Source organism: Fringilla coelebs, assembly GCF_963513975.1.
Source record: "Fringilla coelebs genome assembly, chromosome: 4".
Taxonomy (NCBI): domain Eukaryota; kingdom Metazoa; phylum Chordata; class Aves; order Passeriformes; family Fringillidae; genus Fringilla; species Fringilla coelebs.
This window is the reverse complement of record NC_140032.1, coordinates 36,242,184-36,260,828: the sequence shown is the minus strand read 5'-3', so window position 1 is coordinate 36,260,828 and position 18,645 is coordinate 36,242,184. Positions and strand designations below refer to the sequence as shown.

Sequence of the window (18,645 nt, the reverse complement as noted above, 5' to 3'; positions counted from 1 at the left end):
TTTTTTCTTTCAATGAATTGAAGTTTTTTTGCTTTTCTAATATTTTAAGTACAGAAAGTTTGTTTTTGCAAGTAAATTTCACATAGGAAATGTAAGTATTCAATTTAAATATTTTCTCTAAGCATATTTATATGAATAAGAAAGGAAAACTGCAAATTTACTAACATTAATATTAGTAAAAACACCGAGGTGATAAAGAAGCAATGTGATCCCTTTTAGGTTTTTTACAGACACACTTCTGTAAATACTCCTAGGTATTTGATTATTATTTAATTACACATGGCAAGTCTGAACTTTAAACATCTCATAAATAATATTAGATTATCACATAAAATTTCATCTTACTAAAATCACTATTAATTGCAGATTATAAAAGTTTGTATTTCTCTTTCAAGGCAAAATGAAACCATAACATGTTGATGTGAGACATGGGAATCTGTTCTTCGGCCACTTTAATAGTGCTTTTGAGCTTAGAGTGGGAGATTTTACAATGGCAGAGAACAAGTCATCAGCCTCAATGTTTATTAGTTTTAATACACCCATGAAATATTTTAAAAGGGAAAAAAAACCTAATTCAATAGTTTTCCCAAATACTTATTATAATTTTGACATTTTAACATGATCAAGGAGGTATACCTCAATTTTAAGTGCTTAAAATAATACCTGTTTTCTAAAAACAGAGTTATGAACAGTATCAGATTGCACAATGACATCCTTACACAGAGAACAAAAGTATTACCACTTTGAAAAAGAGCAATTCCTTGTTGATAAACTTGTTTATGTTAAGAACATTAATAAACTGCAGAATACTGAAGAAGAAATAATAACATTTATTTGCCCAGCTAGTCAGTTTATTTTCTTAAAGCTGTATGTTGAAACTGTTTACATTTTTTCTTTTTCCAATGTGGGGGGTGAAAGAGAAAGGTTAAAGAGAACAAATTGAATTTCTTTTCCTGAATGCAAATTTCTCATTTGCTTCCAAATTGACAAACATGTCTCTAACTTGTAGTTGTTTGGGTTGCTGTATGCTGCAGCAGCTTTGATTTGTTTTAAAAAGTCAAAACTGTATAAATGTGTTGTTTAGAGTTTGAATGGAAAGTATTCTAGACAGAAATTTGAGACAGAGTTTGAGAAAACAGATAATATCAGGTGCTGTCTATAGCTAAGCTATGTGAATATCTAATATATGCCATATTCCTTGAAAGAATGCAATCAGAGCCTCAGACTTTATAATAATAGCAAACATGAGCTGCATTTGTGTGACACTTTACATGGACACAGGTACACTCCTTATCTAAACATGAACACAAAAGTTTTCTTCCTGTCCCATCTGTGTATACTGAAGTTATCAAACTTTCAGAAATGGCCATTCAGAAAAATTCTAGTGTCTTTTAGGACAGAACAGTGAGTGTTTGCAGAGGGATGGGCTGCAGGCTCACTTCTTCCTTCAGTGCTGTGTACAGTGCATACAGTTAAGAGTTAAGGCAACACCACATGGCCAAAATTCAAAGGACATGCAGTGGTGGAATCACAATAGCTTGGGAAACACTTCACAGTTATATGCATGATCATGCTCATGTAGTTGAGCTTGAGATCCTCCACCTAAATCTTCTGAAGTGCTTGATCAAGGAGCTATTTCCACATCACATCATTTAGTGACACATGGATCAATGAAGTATCATTATTTTAAAATGTGCATGGAGGCACCAAGTGCATTGAAGAAAACACTGCATAAAACTTTGTTTTTTAAAGAGTCTTTGGAGGACAATGAAGACAAATTTTTTTCACTTTTTAAGAGTGATTACAACTTTTTTTCTCCTTTTAAGACAGAAAATTGTTTACTTTCATGTAAAATCTAGATTGCTAAAATGCAAAAAATTACTTCTCAGCCACATTAGACTTAGACTCAAACGGGAAAAAGAAAAAAAGAAATGTCTGTATTAATTAGTTGCTTCGTGCTTGCCTCTGAGGGAATTCACACTTGGCATGTTGTGTTTGCTATCTTCTGTTCCACTCTTGAGTTACTAACATAATGTAGAGCATGAATTGGGTGCTAATCCCCTAACACTGTTCAAAATCCTGTTGTGAAGAGCAGATGCTGTTATCTGCATGTCATTAGGGTTTTGTTTTCTTTTACCCTAGCCTTATGGAAACTTGAATTGTATCATTCTGTTTCTAATTTATCTTCTTGGCTGCGACACTGGCCTAGAAGTTTTCTAGACCTTGCTAATAGATGTACTCATCTATTCCAGAAAAAACATGTTCTGTCTGCCTGAAGGTTTTGTACTGAATCAGGGTAATGGGAAATTAGGAGAAATGCAGACTAACAATTCATACTTTCTTACTAGTGCAAAATCAAAGCCAGTATCACTAATGTCAACCTAAGCATATGCCAGAAGAGAATTAAACCTTGCTCTGCATTTGTGGTTTGAGAAGAAAATATTTTCTAGCAAGAAAAGTTCTAATTTCAAAATTCACTGAATTCTTCTTTTATAATGTGTAACCTTTGAGGAGTGTTTCTTAGGAAACTATATTCTGCTATCTCCACTTAAATCGCTTTAAAGAGCCCAGAGACACTTCTCCTTTATAACTGGTCTTACAAATTACATTAAAAGCTTTCAATTTTTTTTCTGTAGTACAGCAGCAGACACCTGTGCCTTAAACAAGACTCCCCTCCCCACTGTACCATACACTCTGAATTTGTGTTTGAAATTAACTGACCACTGCAGAACGCATCCTTTGACATCCTGCAATATAAGAAACAATACTGGGTTATCCTGTAGTTATCCTGAGCAAGGCAGGTGATACTGTAAACCCGTCTGTAACACAGGCCACAATACTGCTGGCTCCTGGCTTTGGCTGTGTATGCTACATAAATGCAATGGCATTTACACTTGATAAAAGGTAATGCAATAAAAAAGTACTTTTCTTGCATGCATTTTGGTTTGTGGAGCAGAGCCATAAACACTTGAAATAGTAATAGCTACATCTTTTTCTTCCCATCATTTACGTATGGACAGCCCTTGTATGGACTGTCCTTGTCACATCTAAAACAAAGGTAACACTCCCTAGGTGCTAAACAGAAAGCAGCAGCATAGGCAAAGGGCATGGCTGTGAGGGGTCACTCCTGAATTAAATTCTTGGCTCTGCAATAGGCTTTCTATGTAAAAACTCATATTAGTTCTGTTTTACAGATTAAGAATACCTTCCCACGTCACCTCATGGTACAGTAGGGAAAAAGATGAAATATACTTGTTACCATGATGTATCCAGATGCTACTGATAGCTGAATATTATGTAAACAAACATAATCAGGAACAGTTCTTCCTTCAACTACATGTTATATCAACTGCTCCTAGAGTTGTCTGAACAAAACATAGGCAAATCCTTAGTCAATTCTTGCACATGTACAGCAGTTCCACTGCTAATATTCTCCACACTTAGGAAATGTCAAGACACAACCTGACCAGGTCATTTTTGAAGTATTTCCACAAATTTAGAGCTGTTTAAAATCTAGCTACATGACCAACTTAGAAAGTAATTCAGTATCTAACTCTGAAACAGTTCTCCAATCCTGGACAGCCACTGCTCTAATCTTGCACCGTCAGTTTTTAACAGCTTTAGCAACGAGTCATCTGGTATACATTTGCCAAAGCATTTCCATCACTGACACTTCTAGACTGAGGGAACCAGTTGAAAGCAGCAACATGTTACTCACTCTTACCACTTTCCCTGTTCAGATTTTTTCTTGCTTACTGTGCTGAACAGGTGATTGTAGTTGTCCTGTTTCCAAAAAACCAGTATCTGCAAAATAGGTTGTGTATGTAAATGATGTAAACCTCTCTGTACACTGCATGATTTCCCCTGGATAACCCTTTATGGCATCAGGGTTCATCTAAAATAGAGCCTGTAATCTTTAAAATTGAGTGAATAGCAGATTGGCAACATGCTAATTCAAGTTGATAAATACAGTATAAAACATCAGCTTAGATATTTTACAAGTGTTTTATCATCTCCTAGAATAAACTTTATTGTAGTATTCAGATCAATGTTCCTCTAACTTAAGTATCTGAGGTAGTTAGCATTGTAAAAAAATGCAAACGAAAAGTCCAACACTAATTTAAGAGATAAAAGGAGAAATTTTAGTTAAAATACTTTACAATAAAATAATTATGATTATAAATCTCTTTAGTTAAATATATACACATTACATGGTATTCTAAAAAGAATGAACTTATTAAAGTTTCAAGCAGATCTAATGCACAAATTCACCACTTTTTCAGCTTAGACTGTAATGTCAGTTTAACATTCATAAATGGCTGTGTCAGACTAATGGCATTGTTTTGTGCAAAGCTAAAAAAAATTATGAAAAAAAAAAATCCTTCTGTTCCCACAGTTAATAGATAGAAAAGGTAGTTTACACATACACACACTTACACACACAAACTTTGATTGCATACAGAGGTTAGAATGACCAGCACTAAAATAACCCCCATCTCTACAAAATAATTAATATCTTGAATTGATGTAGTTTTTGAAAATTACAAATTTTAAGTGCTAGCAAATTGTGCTTTTAGGCAGCCACGTGGCCAATAAGGTAGATGTTGTCATAAAGGTGCCCTACAAAATCTTCACTAATATTCTGTGCAGCTCGTCGCGTATTTCGGATGAATTCCCTCTTTGACATTTTGTTCTTCACATGAGGGCTTGTTAGATCAATCGAAAGTAGAATCAAAGAGTAACACAGTACATAAACTGCATCTAGACAAGAGAGAATAAATAAAAAAAGTTTAAAAAAGAAACTGTGATCATTAAAAGTATTTTTCCTTGTCTAAGAACCTTATGGTCTTTATCATCTAGGTTAATAATTTTACATATACATACATACACATATACATACAACTATTCAGAAGGGAATCCACAGAAATAAATTTTAATACAGCAACTTTCAAAGTAATAATGTCAGCACACTGCCAAATGAGAATTTACAAATCTCTTAATATTTCTACATAATCTAAAAGCCACTAAGGGCTTTATACATTTTCATTTAAACAGATTCTTGAAGTTTGTATAAACTAAAGTCAACATGCAGCAAAAGCTTATCTTTTAAATATGTAAGCAGTTCCACTGCTGAAAACTGCCTCCTCCAACCAATTAGAAATGCTTGTTAACTTGAATGTGGCCCAATATTCCCTTTCATTTCTGTGAGACTATCCATAAGGTAAAATGTTAAGTGTGTAAGATTCTGCAAGAGAAACTTCAGAAAAGAAAAAAGCTCAAAGTACATACAAAAATGGAAGAAAGATACCATGGAAATAAACCCAACTAACCAGCTAAAAAAAGAATCTATGTTTTATGGGTTGTTTTCCAATTGAGTAATTTTGTACTTTCAGATATACATGTTTAGGTGCTGCTTTTAAAGCTATCAGAAACAGTAACATCACCCAGAAGTATAAAGACTGATCCACTGCTCATTTTTGCTTACCAGGGCTAAGGCCAAGCTCTCTCATCAAATCAGGATTACAAGCACAGAATCTGTGAGAGAACTTTGTTATGAGAGTTTCAAGGTACTCCCCACGCTCCTCAGGAGCGTGAATGTGTCTGAAGAACTCTCTCAGTGCATTTGGCAAGAACTGATTTCTGAAGTTGTGCAGCGTCACAAGGTCATCCAAAACATCTCTCCTGAAAGAACAAAAACCCTTATCATTAGAAAAGTTTCTTTTAACTGTTTAAATATGAAAATGTGGAGATGTTAAAAGTAAAAATTAAAGCTTTAGAACAGCACGACCTTTTGTTTTTGCTAAAAGGCAAAATTATCACTAACAGCACAAAGATAATATAAACACATGTTCTTTGCCTATTTGTAGCCAAATACTACAAAAACATACACTAATCAGAACTCAAAGTTTGTATGTATATTCGATAAAGGTCTACACAGAGGCTTTGATTCCTTTAATCTGAGACAAAACTATTAAAAATAGATTGATAAGTGTCACACATTTTGATGTCTAAGTAGAAGCTGTTACAGGATTGTCTTGTTAAAACCAGGCTTCAGCTAGGCAAAATTTGCTCATGAAGTCCATCAGAATGTGATGTTCCCAAGTGTTTTGCACTGAACACAAACACATATAAAAGATTCAGACCATACCTATATTACTAGATGTGCAAAAGACAGTAGAAAAAAATTTGGAAGCAAATTTGAAGTGAACCTACGAATATTTTCCTATGTTTAACCTGATTTTTACCTTGCTTGTGAGTTTCAACATTTAAAAAAAGCAGTTTTTATTTTTAGTGTCTGATCATACTCTCTTTATGAAGGGAAGATAAATGGGAGTAGGAGTCACTAACAATAACTTGCAATCTCATCCATTAAATGGTTTTGTACTTTTATTATTGTCTAAAAGATTTATAAATCTGAAGTTTTACTGCACAGGACTGCCAGTGGTGATAATATTACAGATTATTTTTATTCCTTTAGTAGCACAGGCTGAAGAAGATGAGAAGCAGGAGAGGATTCCTGTTGAAGTACTGTTGGCCCTCTGTTCTTCCTATTCAGGTGCAGTTACAATTCTCCTTCATGATACTGCTCTCCCCCAACCTGACCGCATGAGAAAGCACTGTGGAGACAGAACACCAGGCTACAGCAGGGAGAGAGTTCCCTTCTGCAGCTCCTGATGTCTCCAAGAGGCTGTTCCCTTCCATGTCAGGAATCAAGAAATCCAACCAAGAAATATCAGACAACCAAGTAATGGTTAGGTGATTCAACATTAGTTAAAAAGCGATCATCCCTTAGTAAAGTGATAATTACTTTTTCTGAATAAGACCCACAAGAAAGGGAAAAAAAAAACCTGTTAAGTCAAAAAAAGCAGCAAAATATCCATATAAGATTTTGTGAGGATGAGAGATTTATCATTTATAGGCAATATTTTTGAGGATTCTTATTAAGCACTACAGTCACATAAATACTTAAATGAAGTGACTGTTCAGATTTAGAGGAACCATTACCTAGCTGAATTTTCTTGCCTTTTTACATCTTTGAAGTGGCATCTCTACATTCAAAATATTGTTAAATGGGGCTGAACATTGAAAATTAATAGAATGTGTTTTAAGAGAAATTTTAATTACCTTTCATCAAGGTAGATTCTCAGCTTCTTCCAATTCAGTGTTCTTGTGCAAAAGATAAACTTAGCTATTTCTTTCGGTGAATCATCTAGTATGCCTTTGGACATAAAGTAGTTGACACCCTGAGATAAAATACACGTACATATAAATATGTTTAATCTTTGTAATGTATTTAGGAACAAGTACTGTACTTTACAATGTAGGACTGTAATCCTACAAATTAACTGGTTTGTTTTTTCAGATTGATTCCTCCTCCTCTAAATCACATTTCAACATGCAGAATACACTCTAAAATTATAAATCAAATGCAAAGAAATTTAATGTTATGGTTGAGATTTTATATACAGTCATAGTAGAAAATTTTAAATTATGAACCACATAATGAACATGATGGTTCTTTAATAATTTCTTTACAGTACATATCAGTATTTTGATTTTCATACTATTGTAATAGTATTTAAAATGTTGCAGGGACCATAACCAGAAATTTAATAACTTTTGCAAATAAGAAAATCTTAGCCATAATGTGTTTAGTCTTCAAAATCTTTCATTAAAACAGTAATGTTCTCACATGTATACAATGTATCACATTCAAATAGATGCATTAAATGCATTTGTTTAAATGTGTAATAATGCAAATAAACACAAGCACGCTGATTTCAAAGCATAGGTAAGTATCAACATATATAAATATGCATACACATAAATAAGAACACTATGCCTAACATAAAAATAGTTTAAAAATACAGAATTGCATATAATTTATACTCATGATTTCCAGAATTTTACGCTTTGACCAAACACACATTTCTTATAGAATAAACACAGCAAATTTAAGGTATTTCAGTGATATTCTGGATTCTCTCTGGTCATTGAAATATCCCAAAGCATAAAACTATTTTCCTTACAATCTCAGAAATCAAAACCCAACTAATGGATTTAAAAAATGTTCACACTTTTCAGCAGCAAAAATCTAAACCTGAGCAAAACTAACCAAGTTCTTCCGATTCAGTTTGGCAGGGGCTGGGAGCAATTCTCAGCACTTGTTACTAAGAAGTGTTGCAACACTTAAGTACAATAGATCTTGACTACAGCAGAAGGATGAAATGTAAAATGAGAAGGACAGTGCATTTCTGCATAGAATTATGTACCAAGGCCACAACCTAAATACGTCTGAAATATTTTTTCATAAATCTTCTGATATCAAACTTCACAATATTTTTTAAGTCTGCCCTTGAAGTTTACATTACAGCTACAAAGATGTAAGGGCAACCTGTCATTCAGTGTATAAACTAAACTTCCCAGTGCTCTTGAATTTTGTGTGAAAAAGAAATAAAGGGCTGAGTGCAGATTTGGAACATTTTGTGAAGTGTCTTAGCAAAGCAAAGTCTTAGTTGCATAAAGCAGGAAAATAGATAGAATAAATGTTTAAGAACACAAATTAAAAGCCAAAAAACATGTGTAGTATTAACTAGCTATTTTTACCAGTCCATAGTTTTTGCTTATATATTTATAGAAAACAGCAGTTAATCAAGATACATTTATTTTGTTAAAATAATGGTTTACAAAAATAAATTACAACATAAAGGCTTTTAGATAGATAAAACAAAAAAACTAGTAGTGCTATGCCCCAATTCTAAGAAAAATCTATACTTAGATGACAATGTAACATGTTGCTCTATCAGTTTACATGTCAGTCCAAAATTAGTCCAAATTAGATCATATTTAAGTTTGTCCATACATGATGTTAAGTACTTTCTTAAGCCAGAGCTAAATAAGAAATTAAAAATGGGAGATAGCAACAAGAATTTGGGCAATTTATGTAAGATGAGCAGCAGAATATCTCCTTTACATATATCCCAAGTTAATGAGATTTACGTGTTTGCTTCAGTAAAAAGTATTAGTTTAAGGTAATACAAACTGAAGCCTGGTGGGGAAGTCTTGAATAGCATTGAATAGCATTCCTGTTGCAATTAATAAACACTTCTGCAACACATCCAGAAAATACCTAGCATGACATAGCAGAGGCAGGATGACAATAATACCTTCTTTAAGATAGTGGGTTTGTTTCTCTGTGACAGTAAATGCTGCAGTTTCTTTCTCATGCACTAACTCGCAATTCAATGTAGGATCTCCATCTGACAAGCTACAAAGTTTTTGCATTATTATTATCTCTCACTAATTCCTTTCTCCCCTACCACACGCAATGCTTGACAATATCTTGCCCTGTGAATGCATTTTCCTCAGCTCCTTCACAAGTAAACAGGGTATAAATAAAATATAGTTCAACACATGCCATGGTTTTTAGTTGCTTTTTATTTCATCCTAAGCTTTCAAAAATACTTTGCAACAGTAGAAGCCTGATTTCTCTTTTAAGTTCTTAAATTTTGTCTCACAGCAAATGAAATTTATTTATAAGATTTACAGCATGTCATTGAATCTGTTTTTCATAACACCATAAATACTACCTTGAAAACCTCTCAGAACCCTTGCTTCAAATAAATCACTTTTGGTAGCTAAAATGGTCACTTGTGGCATATATAGTAGCTGAAGTAAGTAGCTGTACACACTATTAAAACCTATGCTAAGATTATTTATCAGTAGCTGGCGATTCTCTTAGGAAACATTTGACTGTAGTCAGGTAGGCTATTCTGTGCCATGATCTATCAGCTCTGAAGAGGCCTTTTTAACACTTGGGAAACATTGCAGAATGAGCACTTACAGTATTTTTTTAAAATTCTAATTCAGAGGCCTGTAATATTCTTAGCATTAGAGAATTAGGAAGGATGCCTTAAACCTTGCCTCTGTGGCAAGCATGTTATCTCTGAATTTCAGACAGCACCAGATAAAATATTAATGTATGGAAGTGTTGATTTAAATTATACATGCAAGCAACAACTTTAAACATCGATTAACAGTAACAACAAAAGCCATTTGCTGTATTTCAGTGTTATTTTTTACAGTTGGTTTTTTTTCCTCACACACAATGCTTGTTTTGCCAGCCAATTCTACAGTACTGACACTCCTAGCTTGCTTTCTACCTGTTTCCAACAGTCTTTGGATTTGTTTATATCCATACAGGATCTCTAAAATGGAAAACTTTTCCTTTTCAGTGTTGATTCCATTTCTGCACTCACTATCTTCTTTGCTAAGAGTACTTTCAGAGCACTTCAGTACAGCAGTCAACATTAAAACTTTTGTAGTTGCCTGTGGCACCTCTGTTTAGATATGCACACAAAACAAACCAGACATATCCTAAGTTAAAGAAATTTTGGAATCAGTATCTAGTATAGCAGAGTCTCAACTTCTGCTGGTGACTCTGGGTAACACTAACATTATTAATTAATAATAATTAGACATATATGGTATCATTGTTCCCATTTTTCTAGGAAAGTACACTATCTTAATATATCTAATGGTATCTAATGGTGCATCTTCTGGAACAATGCAGAGTATTGAGGAGATATTGTATAATACAAATTTTCATGATTGTTAGTTACTAAGTTATGAATCGAGTCATTTGCTGACAAATGTGGACGCAATATGTACGATACATTTCAAACAGTGTCTCTTTTCACTATATGCCTTTAAAATACAGTCTCAGTGACTTAAACAGGATAGCAGAAATTGCAAATAGATTGCTGAAATATTTTTCACATTACACAGAATCCATAACTAATAATTTACAAGATTAAACCATTCTGATTTTAATGTAGAAATATCAAAAGGTTTCAGCTCAATGTTCCTTTCCAACTTTTTTGATGTCACATAAAAGAACTTCTTTCCTCTACAACATATATGTACTTATAATATTCTTCAGACTGATAAATTAAATAATCTCAAAACTGTCTTGCTTAGTAGATTATTAGGAAATAGGGTAAGTTTCAAAAACTTTGCTTAGAAATACAGCACAGTAAACAATCCATCATCTACAGGCTATCTATAATTAAAAATCAGGTAAGATAGCTTTACGCAAGTGGCTAACCATTTATAACCAGGAAAAGGTCAGAAAAACCTGGCCTCACTGTCAAAAACTAAGGGCAGCTTGCAGAATGAGACAACCAGAATAGTGGAAAGACAGGTTCAGTAAAAGCACTGTGCTACTGTACTTTATTACTATGCTATGCAAAAGAAATCCTGACCTCACTAAAGACAGTTTTGGTACAGTACAGATTCCACAAGGTACATAAAAATAAATGCTATTTAATAGATCAGTTAGAACCATTAACGATGAAACAAAAAAATAGATCTTTCCTGACCAAAAGATTCTTGTTTGCACCTTCAGTTTCAATTTTAGCTACATAGCATTGATCCATGTAATAAACTTGACAAAATATTTTGTAGGGAGTTAGAAACTGGATATAAAACAATGGGAAATAACTTCTGGTTGCTTACAAATTCTGAGTCATAAGCACACAAGATGAAATGAGCACTGCATGAGAAACATTCCACATACACCATACACTCTTTAAAATAAAATATAGCAGAAATCAGGTAGGCAGATTAAACAACATGTCTATATTCAAGTGCTAATACTAACACTAAACTATCCCCCCTCTCCAAAGAAACAACAAAAACCAGATTCCAAAATCTTGTCTACAATGGTGGTGCCATATGAAAAAAGCCCAACAAAACCAACCAATCAACAAAAAAACCCCAAAACCCAAACCAAAAGAACAAAACCAGAACAAAACAAAAAACCCAACCCAAACATGCACTGGAGGTTTTTTTTTTTCAGATTACATGTCGTGTTTAGGCACATCCTTTTAGCAGAATGTGAGCACCTGCTACGAATTATGCAAGCTCATGCACACAATCAACACGTTAAATTACAGCAGATATCACAACACCATGCACACAACAATGGCTAACCGGAGAATCCTACCACAAAGTGTGCAGATGCTCTTCCCTACCCCGTGAGCCACCGCTAGCTCTGGAGCTGTTGCTGTGGAGCCTGGTTACCCATTTTCATGACATGGGCGGTGTCCTTTGGAGAATCTTGCTCCTGTGGCTGTAAGTATTCCTATTTTTATAGTAATTTGATCAGGTCTGTTATCAAATGTAAAGAAGAGTTTGGCAGGAAATTCGGAGACACAATTTGTAATAGTGGAATGTCATATCATTTGTTCCAGTCACAGTGTCCTTATAATAATAATTCTGCCAATATCACAGTTGCAAACACTAAAATCAACAGTATTTGTGAATTCTCCTGAAACTCAGGCCCTGAATGATTCCTACCAGGCTACGGTGCTCCACAGGGAGAGAGGAACAGAGCCCTTAGGAGATACCCTGAGGTTCTCATCTCTCATTGAAGCAGAGTGTTTGTACTTCTATTGTAAAATATAACCACAATGAAGAAGCAAGAGTAGCAAAATAAAGTTAATACCTAATTTAGTTATGCCCTAAGTTAGCTCTAATTTGCAGATCTTAATTGCCTTTAAAAATAATGAATCGTCTATTAAGTGCTTTTTCTGAGGGCTCCAAATGCTTTAAAGATACCAAGATTACTTTAAATAAGGTTGAAATACAATGGCACATTATAAACAGAGATAGTTAAGTAAAAAAATTGTGTTAAAAAAATTGAAATACAAAGAAAAATTTGGACGCACAATGCTACCAGTAATATACTTGATGTATTACTGAAAACATGTAAGTTACCTAAATATTGCATCTAGTTTGAAAGCTTTCATATTTATTACTAAATTTGTGAAAATTCTGCAGAAAAACAATACTAATCACTCAAGTGGCCAGGTGATGATGCTTTGATGCTGTGAATCAAGAGTTCAAGGCAGAGTTCTACCAGAAAAATTACAAAATACTCTATTTGTGACTGATAAAAATAATGGTCTCTAAATCAAGCAGAATATGAGATAAAGCAAGAATCTAAACAAAATTACATTATTGCAATCATTCACAGAACTGCTTTATTTATTTTACCCCATGGTCACAAGTTCACACTTTCTGTATCATATCAGTTAGGTTAAATTTGCTTCTAGAAGTGTTTCTTTTCATATCTCAATCCCTTTTCTACTTGGGATTTATTCAATTACCACTTCCCCATATATGTGTAACTATATGCAGAAAGTTGACAGCATTTTTGTTCAGTACTGTGTACACTCTTTTCCAAGGAAACATGAAGCAGGAGTCTTGTTTTACACAAAAAAAGACTTTCTCTGCCACTTGGGCATTAACTGTCTATCTCCCAGGCAAAAGCTGTCTACTCTCAAACTGTTTTCTTCTTTGAGAGGTGACAGACTGAAAGCAGGAACTGACTTTTCCAGTTAGTTACATGAACTTATAAATGGAAACCTTTCAGTCTGACAAGGGATGTTTTTTTTTTTGAAGATAAATTTATGCTGTTCTACAAGAAAAGATTATGCACAACAAACACCTACAGAAACTAAATGAAACTGATCTTCAGGATAGTTCAGCAGATCTTTTTCTTATTTCAAGATTTGCTCCATGATAGTGGAAATAGGTGAAAATCTCCTAAAAGAAAATGGGATTGCAATAGAAGTAATCAGACTTTATACCTCATCCTGCTTTGTCTAAAGTGAACCAAACTCAAAGTCTGCATTTTAACATTTTTATATATGCAAGCTCATTGGTATACTCTTCCAATTCACCACTGTCTCTTCAGTTAGGATATCTGCCTTGTTCCTAAGTTAATATGTGGTTACAAATTTCTGGCATCCACGGAAGTATACAGAGCACTTAAAAGGCAAGTCATGTAAATGATGTACACAGGTACAATACTCAAAAAAAAGACCAGAATACTGCTGTAGCTCAGTATTAGCCACCCTTACAGTAAAACAAGCACTGATTAAAACTTTGGTTTTATATGGCTGTAATTATATAAAAAAAAAAAATCACAATTATTGTAACTTTTGTTACTGTCAGTAACAGTTCACTTACCTCATCAGGGTTGGCATTAAAGGTGAGACTGCCCTCATCTAGCTGCATATACAATTTTCTAAAAGAAAATCCTAGAGGCGGATTCTTATTGTATATAGAACAGTGACCCCAAGTGGATTTGCACAACCTATGAAAATAGAATTGATCTATTATAAAAATTCCTTTCCAAATTTCATGGATTTTACAGAAGCAAAATGTAATCAACACTGCAAAGCTAATACTCGAGCTATAGGAAAAGTTAGAAGTAGGTTGCTGTAACAGGTATTAAGTCTTTTTGCCATATTTTTCTGAAATCTTCAATTATATGATTAACATTTTCTTCTCATAGAGGTTTTGGTGTATTTGAATGCAACATCAAAATGTATCCCAGTAGGTGGCATCATAATGACAACCACACAGCAGAGACCTCTGGCACTCCCAGAACCTGAACACTGGCAAAGAGCAACAAGTTGTTCTCCTGGGATACTATGACAGATTAAATCACTCTGCTTCTTTTCCTGTGCCCCAGTTGTGCAGTGAATTGGACACTGTACCTGCACACAATTATGCCATTAATTCAGCACTTTCCCAATCTGTCCTTCTTCACTCAACTCTTCTTCCTCTTGTCCTAATTGGCCAGTCCTAATGACTAGATCCAGTCCCATCCCCCTCTATCTTCTATAACTTTTGAGCTTCTTTCCTTTTTATTCCACCCTGACTCCATATCAGTTTCACCATCAGTTTCTGTCCCTCGTCTCAGTTTCTTTGATGATACCATCTGCAATTCCCTTTCTACACACTCTAGATTTCTTATTGAACTGGTAGCTCTGCTTCAACACACCTGCCCTGCAAATAATTAGGAAAAATGTTTAGGACGCAGCAGGTTGTCACTGGAGACATGGCAAAGATTCTGTTTTCAAATCTGGAACCTGGGTCTTATTTGGACTGAATTTGGAACTGCAACTACAGTACTTGCCAAAGCTAAACACACCCTTATATGTGTGGAATACTTAAGATTTTTACAGAGATTATGCAAATTGAGATTTTTATTTATTGCTAAATCAGGATGCATTTTCGTTACCAAAAGAAATGTGGTATGAATGTGAGTATTATTTGGAAACACTTCACAAAAAATGGTTGAATTGTTTCCCAGAACAAACTTCAAGGAAAATATGTATTTCCACCCCACATGTTAAGAATATATACTGCATGTAATTAAGAAGCTCTACTATCTCCAAGCTTTGGTCTAGGGAATTTACTTGTATTTAGGTTGGGTTTGATATCAAGAACTGAGCACACTACAATGCATATTGATAAACTTAGAAGCTTAGTGGTATCCTTCACTAGAATTCCTGCTTCCTGTCAATAGAACAGTCCCCGACAGCAGAACAAATGTGACTAAGAAGTTACACTGCATTATCCTTTTGCTAGGTTCAAAAGCACAATAGGAAGGGAAGCTGCTTAATTCAAATGCAGCCGGGCAAGGAAACAGATGAGGGGAGGAAGAGATGTAGAGCATAATGAAAGGTAAATAAACAACCTGAACAGCAACACAACTGCTACAGTAGTAATACTATCTGTTAAGAGAGAAGAAAATGTTGTGGAAGAATTTACAAGTTCTGCTGACCATCTACTCTAAAGATAAGTATGATTTCATGAGTGTTTCCTAGTGCTGTAAAACATAAAATACCAAAGAAAATGTTAATTACATTTTGATATCACACTGTTTTATCTTAAAAATGCTCCTTTATTTATTTCCCAGACATTCAAATTCTGCATATGTTATACATAAATGTGTTTCAAGTGTTAGGCTGAAGAAATTTCACTTGAGAAAAAAACAACCTTTTCTTTCCTCCCTCCATAGCCATCTTTCAAAAAAGATACACCTAATTTGCTTCAAGTGTAGTAGGTGAGTTCTGACTTCTATTCCTTTGGAAGCCTGGCTGAATAGGTTTGCTTGCTTAAGCTAGACAACTGTTCAAAGTTTAGAGAAGTAATGATACAAACACCTGAGATGTGCTTTGAGATAATACAAAAGTGAAGACAAGTCCCTGTCATGCTATCTCAAACACCAGGTGTTTAATAATAACACATGTACACTTGTGCCAAGCACACTTGTGTATGTAGCAATCTCCAGTAATACCCCCTGCTAATCAGAAATCCAGAATAACACATTTTTAAACAATATATGTTTCCTCTATATAAATCTCATTTAACTTAGGAAACCTTTGCTAGGATAGAAAGACAAAATGCACTTACTGAGGGGCAAATTTAAAATCTAATGCTTTTTACTATGCCCAGGTGATATTTCTTTTTTTGAGCTTACCCTTGCCAGAGGAGCTCATCATTAGCAAGATCCTGCCAGACACATGATGCTAGACAGAGATCAGTTGCATTCAGGTATGACAAAATGGTAAAACTGAGCTCTGGTGGCAACATTTCCAGGTTAATGAATCCTTCTTGTTCTTTAGATTTTCTTGTCTTCAGCAGGTGGTAGATGTCAATGCCTCCTTGAGCTTGTTTGCGATGGCTTGTATTGGAAACATTGTTAGCAGGTATCCTCCTACCATGCTCTCTGGTAAGATAGCCTTGTCCACTGTATCCTTGCTGCTGCAATTGCTGGTTTCTAGCAATTCTCCAGAGTCCCTGACCCATCTGCGAGCCTGCTGGACATAAAACCCAAATTAGATGTTGACAGCTATTTGTAAACATTTGTTAAGACAGACTTAGCACGTAAGTGAAATTTTAGGACTGATCTGAATAGGTAGAAAGTGAGTTCTGGCAAAGTTATGTTGACCAGGTAATCAGTCTTCATAGGGCAACTGAAAAAATACTGAAAACAAAACCCATTAAAAACACCAAGATTTTTTCAACAGTTTCCATGCTTGAAGAGCTACAAAATTAACAATAAGCTTCTTCAAAGAGTACCAAATATTATCTATGTCTCATACAAGTTAAGAAACCTTAGGCTTCAGAACATTTGGAATCTTCAGACTCCCTTCAAAATTTCATAAAAAGACCTTATCTAGAGTCAATGAAGGACTCTTTAGAGTCAATGATTGGATAATGCAGTGACTGACACTGAAGCAAAGCTTAATGACTTCAGTGATAATGCAGAAAGGATTTTGAATGCTCAGAAACAAGAGGATAAGTATCTTTTCAAGCTTTCTTACCTAGTAGCTTTGATAATAAGATACTCACATACTTATAAAGAGAATATCCCTACAGAAATAGTATAAAAAGCCTTTTTGTAATGTAAAAAAAAAAAAAAAACATTAGCTATTTCAAGGACAAACTGAAGAAATTTCACAGAGGAAACAAAATGAGACAGAATTTAAACCAGTCTAGAACCAGCTGCTGAAAATCCACGAGCTATTTGTGTAGCTATTCAGCAGCTTATATGCCATTTGTTAGAACACATATAATTTTCCCAATCACGTAATTACTTTCCGCATTGTAATCATTCAGGATGAATGTTTTCATAATAAAAGATGAGCAAACCCATTGTTCGAAAACCTTTTAGGTAATGACGTCAAAGCCTATATTTTGAAATTATTTTGAACCTATATTTTCAATCTTCAGATTCAGTATACCACTCAAATGCATGTTTTCAATGTAATTTTATCTAGTAATTGAAACCTCTTGATAGCTTGGCTGGAATAGCTACCACAGTAAAAATAACATCGAGCTTGTTTATAAATCGCTGATCTTCTCTAGCTCTGTCTGCTATCTATCAAAGTCTGATTTAAATTCTAATTGTTTCTTCCTCATGTTACTTTGCTACTTACTGCATAATAAATTCTTTTGCAGCGTTGACAAGCATGATAGGATGCTAAAAGCAATCTGATTAATGCTGCATTAGTATTGGATTCTGCTTTATTAAATAAAAATCAACACACACTCTAGATATAAATACTCTCCACTTCATAGTAACCGAGCCCTACGGCTGCTGATTTGCAGCCACGATAATCCCAACAGGAAAACGTTCCTTCCTTCGATGTAAGCCCATCGAAGCTCAAGCTTCGTTCATAGCATCTGCATTACAACCGAGGCCTGCCGGTCCCCCCCCCCGGAACGTGAAAACCCTTCAATCCCGGCTCCGGGCACCCAGGCTGGCGGGCGGAGGCACAGCCCGTCCCGCAGGCCCAGAGCCGCCCCAGGGAGCCGAGGCCCGAAGCCGCCCAAGGCCGCACCGCGTCCCGAGAAGCTCCGCAGCCGTGCCGCCCGCCGAGCCGCTGGTCCCCGTGCAGAGCGGCACCGGGACCCGGCCCGGGCACTGCCGCCCCGCTCGGGGCACCGGCGATCGCGGCCCGGCGGGTGCCGCCCCCCGGCCCCATTGGGCCGCTCCCGGAGCCCCCGGCTGCCGATTGGCCGGGCCGCCCGTCCGTCCGCGCCGCGGAGGGGCCCCCGCGGACCCTACCTGTGCCAGCTCCGCTCCAACCGCCGCCGCGACGAGCCCGGCCCGCCTGCGTGCGAGGGCCGCGCCGGGCGGGAGGGGCTGCGCGGGCCTGGCGGCGGGGACGGGCGGACAGGCCCAGGGAAGGAGCCTCGGCAGGGAGGCCGAGCCCGCCGCCACCGCCGCCCCGACTCCTGCCCGGGCAGCTCTGACGTCCGCTGTTGTTGCTGGAA

General features: G+C 35.9%; 1 protein-coding gene across 3 annotated transcripts; it reads right to left on the bottom strand.

Annotated features, from left to right (window-relative positions):
• Window positions 1-518: 518 nt before the first annotated feature.
• FBXO8 (F-box protein 8) lies at window positions 519-18,630 on the bottom strand. Of its 3 annotated transcripts, none has more exons than XM_084204704.1 (6): window positions 18,437-18,630; window positions 16,343-16,682; window positions 14,038-14,164; window positions 7,126-7,244; window positions 5,486-5,682; window positions 519-4,761 (listed from the first exon to the last, which is right to left on the bottom strand). In XM_084204704.1, the coding sequence occupies exons 2-6, from the start codon at window positions 16,669-16,671 to the stop codon at window positions 4,574-4,576; spliced, it is 960 nt and encodes a 319-aa protein (XP_084060830.1). In that variant the 5' UTR covers window positions 16,672-16,682; window positions 18,437-18,630; the 3' UTR covers window positions 519-4,573. The 3 variants fall into 3 exon arrangements, with proteins under 3 accessions (XP_084060830.1, XP_084060828.1, XP_084060829.1); XM_084204702.1 differs by having other exon boundaries at window positions 16,343-16,679; window positions 18,437-18,567; XM_084204703.1 differs by lacking the exon at window positions 18,437-18,630 and adding an exon at window positions 17,916-18,013.
• Between the last annotated feature and the right edge of the window lie 15 nt (window positions 18,631-18,645).

Excerpts from the sequence above, each read along its gene's own strand:
- FBXO8 (XM_084204704.1), bottom strand. The coding sequence starts at position 16,671 with ATGGGTCAGGGACTCTGGAGAATTGCTAGAAACCAGCAATTGCAGCAG. Across the intron at positions 14,165-16,342 it reads GATGAGCTCCTCTGGCAAGG|GTTGTGCAAATCCACTTGGG; the intron begins GTAAGCTCAAAA and ends CTATTTTCATAG. Across the intron at positions 4,762-5,485 it reads AGAGCTTGGCCTTAGCCCTG|ATGCAGTTTATGTACTGTGT; the intron begins GTAAGCAAAAAT and ends TCTCTTGTCTAG.